At 51.8% G+C, this 10,688-nt stretch overlaps 1 protein-coding gene across 1 annotated transcript in view; it reads left to right on the forward strand.

Moving 5' to 3' along the window:
- Window positions 1-10,472, forward strand: part of LOC140404597 (phospholipase D1-like) — a 131,821-nt gene extending 121,349 nt beyond the window's left edge. The window contains 5 exon segments of the mRNA XM_072493198.1: window positions 2,251-2,342; window positions 2,344-2,416; window positions 3,585-3,738; window positions 4,533-4,650; window positions 9,376-10,472. Coding sequence (XP_072349299.1) covers window positions 2,251-2,342; window positions 2,344-2,416; window positions 3,585-3,738; window positions 4,533-4,650; window positions 9,376-9,600 — 662 coding nt within the window. The 3' untranslated portion in view covers window positions 9,601-10,472.
- Window positions 10,473-10,688: the final 216 nt, after the last annotated feature.

Raw genomic sequence — 10,688 nt, forward strand, 5'->3', positions numbered from 1 at the left:
TGGACACGTGGGATTTAACACAAAACAATGTTTATTCCATGAACTCAACTTACCTTTTAAATGGACATTGGATCCTTAACACCCCTTATTTCAAAGAGAACCCCGAAAATAATACAACACTAAATAATCCCTCAAAATGTTCCTTCAAACATCCAAAAGGCTTCAAACCTTCAAAACAGTAACACACCAGGTCACAGAATATAGATATTTTCTTTTGGATCGCAGAGATATATCAGCTTGGTTGACTTCAGCTCCAGCACCTTGCTTTTCTTCCTGCAGCTCTCTGGAAACACACAGACACACCCAAGCTGCTTTCTCAAACTGGCTTTCTCCTTTTAAACAGCTCACAGGAAAACAGCCAGGCACTTTTCAGCTGCTCTCTCCCAAAACTGACACTAAAAGACTTCAAAATGGCTCATCTGAAGCCCAGCTCCACCCGCAATCTGACATCACTGCATTTCTTAAAGGAACATTGCTTTAACATCCATTTCTTAAAGGCACGCTCACATGACACTAAGACCAGCTTTCAATTCCATATTCTATTCAGTGAATCTGAAGTCTATCCGCTGCCGTGGCATCGATTTGACCCTATGTCCCCTGGGCCTCTGCATTAGTGGTCCAGCAATATTACCACTAGCTGCCATCTGCCTCTAGTTGGTGATGTGTGCAACTGCTCGCTAATACTCTCCCTGGTTTATTTACAGAATGTGCTATCACATTTGTTTGCTTCTGACCTACTACCCTCTGTCACAGCGGTCTCCCTTTACAAGTGCTCTAGGTACTTAATTAAACAGTGGCCTTCACCATGAACTGTGACTGTCGTAGCCCAATGAGAAGCGGGAGACCGGGAAGGGGGGGGGGAAGGAAGAAGGGGGGTGGAAGGAGGAGGGAGGGGGAGGGAGAGGGGAAAGGATTAAGGGGAGGGGGCGGAGGAGAGGGGAAGAAGGAAGTTGGGGAAGGGGATGGGGAGGGGGTGCAGGGGAAAGGGAGGAGGAGGAGAAGGGGAGGGGTAGAAGGAGACGGTGAGGGGGAGAAGGTGGAGGGTGAGTAGGTGGGGGGTGAAGGGGAGAGGGTGAAGGGGAGGGTGGGTAGGGGAGGGAGAGGGGAGGGTGGGGAGAGGGGAGGGTGGGGAGAGGGGAGGGTGGGAGAGGGGAGGGTGGGGAGAGGGGAGGGTGGGGAGAGGGGAGGGTGGGAGAGGGGAGGGTGGGGAGAGGGGAGGGTGGGGAGAGGAGAGGGTGGGGAGAGGAGAGGGTGGGGAGAGGAGAGGGTGGGGAGAGGAGAGGGTGGGGAGAGGAGAGGGTGGGGAGAGGAGAGGGTGGGGAGAGGAGAGGGTGGGGAGAGGAGAGGGTGGGAGAGGAGAGGGTGGGGAGAGGGGAGGGTGGGGAGAGGGGAGGGTGGGGAGAGGGGAGGGTGGGGAGAGGGGAGGGTGAGGGGAGGGTGGGGAGAGGGGAGGGTGGGGAGAGGGGAGGGTGGGGAGAGGGGAGGGTGGGGAGAGGGGAGGGTGGGGAGAGGGGAGGGTGGGGAGAGGGAGGGTGGGGAGAGGGGAGGGTGGGAGAGGGAGGGTGGGGAGAGGGGAGGGTGGGGAGAGGGGGAGGAGTGTAAGAGAAGGGGAGGGGGAAAAGGAGTGTAAGAGAAGGGGAGGGGGAGAGGGAGTGTAGGAGAAGGGGAGGGGGAGAGGGAGTGCAGGAGAAGGGGGGGAGAGGGAGTGCAGGAGAAGGGGGGGAGAGGGAGTGTAGGAGAAGGGGGGAGAGGGAGTGTAGGAGAAGGGGGGAGAGGGAGTGTAGGAGAAGGGGGGAGAGGGAGTGTAGGAGAAGGGGGGAGAGGGAGTGTAGGAGAAGGGGGGAGAGGGAGTGTAGGAGAAGGGGGGAGAGAGGGAGTGTAGGAGAAGGGGGGGAGAGGGAGTGTAGGAGAAGGGGAGGGCGAGAAGAGCGAGGGAGAGAGAGGTTTAGAAGCTCGTGGTGCATGAGGAAAATATCCTTTTGTCTTGGTGAGCACAAAATGCGATTTTTCGTTTGGCTGACGATGGGAGTTTTCCTGGTGATAAAACGTTGTCATTGGATCGTGCTTGATTTGAGAAGGATGAAAATCGAAACAAGTGCTGGTACCGTACTCCGAATCCTGGCCCTCTGCTTTTTTTATACCTCTGGTTTTCGGGTAGCCAGATTTCTCTCGGGAACTTGGTGTGCGCAGGAGGTCAGGGGGCGGCCCGTGCCTGCTCCTCGAATACTCCTGGCCCTTGAGGGTAAGCAGACCCTCACTTTGTCTCCTTCTCCTTCACAGTGGGGGACGACTGGGTGAATTACATCTCGTTCTGTGGGCTGAGGACACACGCGGAGCTCAACAAACAGCCTGGTCTCGGAGTTAATCTACATCCACAGTAAGATGATGATCGTAGATGACCGACAAGTCATCATAGGTGAGCAGCTGAAGGGTGGTGCATTCTTCACCCCCCCCCCCCCCCCCACCCCCACCCCTCCCCCTCGCATGCCCCCACCTTGAATTGAATGTTTGGAAACTCTAACCACAGAACTGTTGTTGAAGCTTTTCATTTGCCACGCATCAGGACAAATGCAAGAATCCCAAATTTCAAACCATCACGCGCTGTAGGAGAAAAGGTCGCTGAATGGTTGGGAGGCTGTCTCTGATTAGCCGAGACTTTGCCATAGAGAATGCAATAGGGGAACGGTAGGCTCCCCGAGCTTCTACGTAATTCAAAAAAGGCGTGCGAGTCTTGGGCGTATTCCTTTTGTTTGCAGAGAGTCGGTTTCTGTGCCTTCATGGAATCCCTACAGTGCCAGAAGGAGGCCATTCAGCCCATCAAGTCTGCACCGACCCTCTGAAAGAGCACCCGACCTAGGCCCACTCCCCCGCCCTATCCCCACAACCCCAACTCACCTTTAGACATAAAGAGGCAATTGTTGCTTGGCCAATCCAGCTAACCTGCACTTCTTTGAAATGTGGTGGAAACCGGAGCGCCCGGAGGAAACCCACACAGATACGGGAGAAGGTGCAGAAGATTCCGCACAGCCATGGCCGGAATTGAACCCGGGTCCGTGATGCTGTGAGGCAGCAGTGCTAACCACTGTGCCGCCGTGCTGCCGGTATCCGAGTGTCTGTCACTTTCAGCAAGTGTGAATGAGCCAGGATACGGGCCCAACTGATGATCTTAAATTGGTTGTTAGCGTAGGTTAGCGCACTCCGGATTGTTCAGGGGCTTCTAATTCTCCCTTCCTTCCTCCATGACAGCACCCCAGCCAATCGAAAGTGACTTGTCAATCAATCGCCACCCCTTTTCCCCTGGAGTATAAATTGTGGTGATGGTTTGAAATTTGGCATTCTTGCACTTGTCCTGGTGAAAAGCCTTGACGACATGTCTCCCCCTTACAGCAATGTTCAAGTTCGGTTCGGTCGAGGACATGATGGTCTAGCACGCCTGGACTGGGCACCCTTGCTGGGTCGTGGAAATGCCCCCTCCCTCAAAATGCTGTCAATTCCGGGGGTGGGTGGAAGAGATTAAGAGTGGGTGGGTCGATGACCATCTTGACTCCCTTCACCTCGAATTGTCCTTTCCTGCTCCCACCCAGGTTCGGCCAACATCAATGACCGCAGCCTGCTGGGTAAACGGGACAGCGAGATGGCCGTTCTTGTGGAAGACACAGAGATGGAGACGTCTGTCATGGACGGTGAAGAATACCAGGCAGGAAGGTTCGCCCATCGCCTCCGACTTCAATGTTTCAAGTACGTCTGTTAACTCATTTTTCCTTTTAATTCCGTGGCCGTCGCTGGCTGGGCCAGCATTTGTTGCATCTCTAATCGACCCCCCGAGAAGGCGGTGGGTGAGCCGCCATCATGAACCCGCTGCAGTCGCTGGGGTGTAGGTACACCCACTGTGCTATCAGGGAGGGAGTTCATGGATTTTGACCCAGCGACAGCGAAGGAACGGCCGATATATTTCCCAGTCAGGGTGGTGAGCAGCTCCGAGGGGAACTTGCGGCAGGTGGTGTTCCCATCGGGATTCTGCTCCTTGTCTTGGAGCCATAGAATCCCTACAAGTGCAGAGGAGGCCATTCGGCCCATCTGGTCTGCCCCGACCCCCTGAAAGCACATCCAATCCCCGTAAACCAAATCAACCTTTTTTTGGACACGAAGGGGCAATTCATCACGGCCAAGCCACCTGACCTGCAGATCTTTGGACTGTGGGAGGAAACCGGAGCGCCCGGAGTAAACCTTCAGCTGCCACGCCAAGCGAAGCTCTTTACCGGGACGGCAGCGAGCTGAGGACACTGCCCAGGGATTTCGCGCATCTTTCAAACGAGCCCCTGATGTAGAAAAGAGGGGGGGGGGACTTATTTCTGTTTCGTTTAGGGATGCGTTTGAGAGGATTTCATTCGAGGGAGTTTGGGCCAAGGTCGGTAGAAGCATCGGACATTAGCTGAGGGATTGTAGAGGTGGACTGTCCGCGATTGTTTTTGAGTTCAGTTTCCTGGAACGTCGAAGCCGGTCATTTTCTCTCTCTCTCTCGCCCTCTGCAGGATACATCTTGGACTTCACGATGACCAGATGGGAGATGTGGAGGACCCTGTTAGCGATCGGTGTTTTCAGGAGACCTGGAATGCCGTAGCCACCATCAACTCCACCATTTACGACCAGGTGGGTGCAATTCTGAGGCCTTGGCTCTATCTCGCGACCACCGCGTCACAGCAGCCATCTTGAACCAGTGCACCCTGGGAGTTGAACTCCCTGAGAGCACGTGACGCAGAGGGGTGATAGCGCCCACCCGCTGCCCTTGGCCTTTTCGGTGGTAGGGGGCCCAGGTTTCCATTGAATCCCTACAGTGCAGAAGGAGGCCATTTGGCCTATTGGGTCCGCACCGGCTCTTGGAAAGAGCACCCTACTTAAGCCCCACACCTCCACCCTACCCCGTGACCCACCTAACCTTTTTGGACACGAAGGGGCAATTTATCACGGCCAATTCACCTAACCCTTCCCATCTTTGGACTGTGGGAGGAAACCGGAGCACCCGGAGGAAACCCACGCAGACACGGGGAGAACGTGCAGACTCCGCACAGATTGTCGCCCAAGGCAGGAATCGAACCCGGGTCCCAGGCGCTGTGAAGTGGCAATGCGGCTTGACCCCTGTTTGACCCCCAGTGGAACCAAAGAGAAAAGGAAAGGCTTGTCAAAGCCACAGTGCCTTTTCAATGCAAAGGAAATAGCTACCCTGAGGAACAAGTATACCGCTTTGGATACTTGTGGGGGGGGGGGCTTACCAGGGGTAAGCCATGGGGTACGGGCCTCTGGCACGGAGTCTGTCCCTGTTGCACAGAAGGGAAGGGGGGCGAGGAGCAGAGCATTAGTAATTGGGGACTCTATAGTCAGGGGCACAGATAGGAGATTTTGTGGGAGCGTGAGAGACTCACGTTTGGTATGTTGCCTCCCAGGTGCAAGGGTACGTGATGTCTCGGATCGTGTTTTCCGGGTCCTTAGGGGGGAGGGGGAGCAGCCCCAAGTCGGGGTCCACATTGGCACTAACGACAGAGGTAGGAAAGGGGACAAGGATGCCAGGCAGGTTTCAGGGAGCTAGGATGGAAGCTCAGAACGAGAACAAACAGAGTTGTTATCTCTGGGTTGTTGCCCGTGCCACGCGATAGTGAGATGAGGAATAGGGAGAGAGAGCAATTAAACACGTGGTTACAGGGATGGTGCAGGCGGGAGGGATTCAGATTTCTGGATAACTGGGGCCTTTCTGGGGAAGGTGGGACCTCCACAGACAGGATGGTCTACATCTGAACCTGAGGGGCACAAATATCCTGGGGGGAGATTTGTTAGTGCTCCTTGGGGGGGTTTAAACTAATGCAGCAGGGGCATGGGAACCTGGATTGTAGTTTTAGGGTAAGGGAGAATGAGAGTATAGAGGTCAGGAGCACAGATTTGACGTCGCAGGAGGGGGCCAGTGTTCAGGTAGGTGGTTTGAAGTGTGTCTACTTCAATGCCAGGAGTATACGAAACAAGGTAGGGGAACTGGCAGCGTGGGTTGGTACCTGGGACTTCGATGTTGTGGCCATTTCAGAGACATGGATAGAGCAGGGACAGGAATGGATGTTGCAGGTTCCGGGGTTTAGGTGTTTTAGTAAGCTCAGAGAAGGAGGCAAAAGAGGGGGAGGTGTGGCGCTGCTAGTCAAGAGCAGTATTACGGTGGCGGAGAGGATGCTAGATGGGGACTCTTCTTCCGAGGTAGTATGGGCTGAGGTTAGAAACAGGAAAGGAGAGGTCACCCTGTTGGGAGTTTTCTATAGGCCTCCAAATAGTTCTCGGGATGTAGAGGAAAGGATGGCGAGGATGATCCTGGATAAGAGCGAAAGTAACAGGGTAGTTATTATGGGAGACTTTAACTTTCCAAATATTGACTGGAAAAGATATAGTTCGAGTACATTAGATGGGTCGTTTTTTGTACATTGTGTGCAGGAGGGTTTCCTGACACAATATGTTGACAGGCCAACAAGAGGCGAGGCCACGTTGGATTTGGTTTTGGGTAATGAACCAGGCCAGGTGTTGGATTTGGAGGTAGGAGAGCACTTTGGGGACAGTGACCACAATTCGGTGACGTTTACGTTAATGATGGAAAGGGATAAGTATACACCGCAGGGCAAGAGTTATAGCTGGGGGAAGGGCAATTATGATGCCATTAGACGTGACTTGGGGGGGATAAGGTGGAGAAGTAGGCTGCAAGTGTTGGGCACACTGGATAAGTGGAGCTTGTTCAAGGATCAGCTACTGCGTGTTCTTGATAAGTATATACCGGTCAGGCAGGGAGGAAGGCGTCGAGCGAGGGAACCGTGGTTTACCAAGGAAGTGGAATCTCTTGTTAAGAGGAAGAAGGAGGCCTATGTGAAGATGAGGTGTGAAGTTTCAGTTGGGGCGATGGATAGTTACAAGGTAGCGAGGAAGGATCTAAAGAGAGAGCTAAGACGAGCAAGGAGGGGACATGAGAAGTATTTGGCAGGTAGGATCAAGGAAAACCCAAAAGCTTTCTATAGGTATGTCAGGAATAAAAGAATGACTAGGGAAAGAGTAGGACCAGTCAAGGACAGGGATGGGAAGTTGTGTGTGGAGTCTGAAGAGATAGGAGAGATACTAAATGAATATTTTTCATCAGTATTCACTCTGGAAAAAGATAATGTTGTGGAGGAGAATGCTGAGACCCAGGCTATTAGAATAGATGGCATTGAGGTACGTAGGGAAGAGGTGTTGGCAATTCTGGACAGGCTGAAAATAGATAAGTCCCCGGGGCCTGATGGGATTTATCCTAGGATTCTCTGGGAGGCCAGGGAAGAGATTGCTGGACCTTTGGCTTTGATTTTTATGTCATCATTGGCTACAGGAATAGTGCCAGAGGACTGGAGGATAGCAAATGTGGTCCCTTTGTTCAAAAAGGGGAGCAGAGACAACTCTGGCAACTATAGGCCGGTGAGCCTCACGTCTGTAGTGGGTAAAGTCTTGGAGGGGATTATAAGAGACAAGATTTATAATCATCTAGATAGGAATAATATGATCAGGGATAGTCAGCATGGCTTTGTGAAGGGTAGGTCATGCCTCACAAACCTTATCGAGTTCTTTGAGAAGGTGACTGAACAGGTAGACGAGGGTAGAGCAGTTGATGTGGTGTATATGGATTTCAGTAAAGCGTTTGATAAGGTTCCCCACGGTAGGCTATTGCAGAAAATACGGAGGCTGGGGATTGAGGGAGATTTAGAGATGTGGATCAGAAATTGGCTAGCTGAAAGAAAACAGAGGGTGGTGGTTGATGGGAAATGTTCAGAATGGAGTTCAGTTACAAGTGGCATACCACAAGGATCTGTTCTGGGGCCGTTGCTGTTTGTCATTTTTATCAATGACCTAGAGGAAGGCGCAGAAGGGTGGGTGAGTAAATTTGCAGACGATACTAAAGTCGGTGGTGTTGTCGACAGTGTGGAAGGATGTAGCAGGTTACAGAGGGATATAGATAAGCTGCAGAGCTGGGCTGAGAGGTGGCAAATGGAGTTTAATGTAGAGAAGTGTGAGGTGATTCACTTTGGAAGGAATAACAGGAATGCGGAATATTTGGCTAATGGTAAAGTTCTTGGAAGTGTGGATGAGCAGAGGGATCTAGGTGTCCATGTACATAGATCCCTGAAAGTTGCCACCCAGGTTGATAGGGTTGTGAAGAAGGCCTATGGAGTGTTGGCCTTTATTGGTAGAGGGATTGAGTTCCGGAGTCATGAGGTCATGTTGCAGCTGTACAAAACTCTGGTACGGCCGCATTTGGAGTATTGCGTACAGTTCTGGTCACCGCATTATAGGAAGGACGTGGAGTCTTTGGAGCGGGTGCAGAGGAGATTTACCAGGATGTTGCCTGGTATGGAGGGAAAATCTTATGAGGAAAGGCTGATGGACTTGAGGTTGTTTTCGTTGGAGAGAAGAAGGTTAAGAGGAGACTTAATAGAGGCATACAAAATGATCAGGGGGTTAGATAGGGTGGACAGTGAGAGCCTTCTCCCGCGTATGGAAATGGCTGGCATGAGGGGACATAGCTTTAAACTGAGGGGTAATAGATATAGGACAAACTGAGGGGTAATAGATATAGGACAGAGGTCAGAGGTAGGTTCTTTACGCAAAGAGTAGTGAGGCCGTGGAATGCCCTACCTGCTACAGTAGTGAACTCGCCAACATTGAGGGCATTTAAAAGTTTATTGGATAAGCATATGGATGATAATGGCATAGTGTAGGTTAGATGGCTTTTGTTTCGGTGCAACATCGTGGGCCGAAGGGCCTGTACTGCGCTGTATCGTTCTATGTTCTCTGTTCTATACGTTCTAACCCACATTAAACCTCTGGGGAGCAGATGCGCCCAGGGAAATGGATTCAAAAACGGGTTTCGGGAATGCTCCCGCAGAAGTGTGAGGGAAGGAATTTGGGTGGGGCCTTTTGAGAGGGAGGCGAGGATGGACAACAATTGCTGGAGAAGAGGAGGCGGCCAGGAGGGTTAAAGGTCACACAGTGACAGGCAGGATGGGAGGAGGGGACTGAGGGGAGGCCGTGGAATGGGTTGTTCCCGTGACGATGGCCTATAAAAGCTGGGCAAAGTTCCTAGTTTTGACGGGTAGGGATTAGGGAAGCCCCTCTGGATTACAGACCAATGGCTTGTTCACGCGTCCTGTCCGAAAGTGGCACTTTGTGAAGGGAAGCGGCTGTGACCCTGAGTGTTTTTACAATGACGACTTTGGGTTTCCCATTGCTGGAAGCTCTTTCGTAAACTCCGTCTTCGTGATTGCTGGAATTGTTTTGTCAAACCTCCTGACGGGATTTCCTCGTTTTCCTTCCCCCCACCCTCCTCAGGTATTCAAGCCTCTTCCCTCGAACTCTGCTCCGAGCCTGGTTGAATTGCGAGAGTTCGTGGCTGTTCCCGGCCTCGTGACCGAGGATCCCGAGGAAGCCCGGGAGAAGTTGAGGAACGTCCACGGCTTCTTGGTCCAATACCCCCTCTACTTCCTGTGCGAGGAACATCTCCTTCCCCCACTCAACAGTAGAGAAGGGATGGTCCCATTGGAGGTTTGGACTTGACGGGAGCACGACGCACCTCTGCTGGGACCGGCAGCGGGACTCCCCTTCCCAAAGTTCCGTTTGGGGATTTCTCGACCAGTCTTGACTCTCTCTTGCAAAACCTGAACTTCTCGCTCAATGATGTCTATCACGGTCCATTCTGACAGCCAATCATGGGCCAAGAGTTGGCTACTGTCCTGTGGGCCTTGACGACTGATTGGAGGGTCTTCCCCGGTTGGAATGAAGAGATCTTGATTCTGACCCCCTGCCAGCTTCTGATCGCCGTGTTGTGCTTGATGGGGGATTTGAGGCTTTCCTAAGATCCAGGATGCCTGTTCTCTGGAAAACCATCAAAGGACAATCCAACCCTGAAGACCTGGAGATGGGAGATCGATTCTGTTCCCCGTCACCTCAATTTCCGATTTCTTTCCTACCTGTTTTATTTTTCCTCTCTTTTTGTAATGTCATTTTTATAACATGCGTATTTTTTAAAAAAACATTAAACTCTTATTGAATCATACACAGAAGATTGCACAGAGGCACTGGCTCCAGGAATTCCACATCCACCTGGCAACCGTGGGTGCTTCAATTCTTCACTCCGGATCCGGGTGAGGTCTTTTGCAGATAGGAATGTCCACACTATCTCACAGGGCTGATCGGATCCTAAAGCACGCTGTCTTCCATTCATGACAATCACCCTGTGAGGTGGAGGTGCCTTGGAGAGAGCATTACAATCAGCACGAAACACTAATAATTCAGTTCGGAGGGTTCTCCGTCACCCATTCCAGCGTGGGGAAACACAGCACAGCCAGTGTTACATTTGAATCGAGGACGGTTAGTCTTGGTTAGAATGTGATAGAAGATATTAATAAAACAACTGGAATTCATACTGATGTGTATAGTTGCCTCATGTGGCTTTTTTCAGCATCTTATGTAGAGAGAAATTGCTTCGTATACCACCTTTCACACAGTCACAAGAACATGATTAAGCGCGTTAGGGTCAATGATGCACTTATTGAAGTGTAGTCACTGTTCTATAGAAACATGGAAAATAGAATAGAAGAAGGAGGAGGCCATTCGGCCCCTCTAGCCTGCTCCAACATTCATTC

Source organism: Scyliorhinus torazame, chromosome 31, assembly GCF_047496885.1.
Source record: "Scyliorhinus torazame isolate Kashiwa2021f chromosome 31, sScyTor2.1, whole genome shotgun sequence".
Lineage (NCBI taxonomy): Eukaryota > Metazoa > Chordata > Chondrichthyes > Carcharhiniformes > Scyliorhinidae > Scyliorhinus > Scyliorhinus torazame.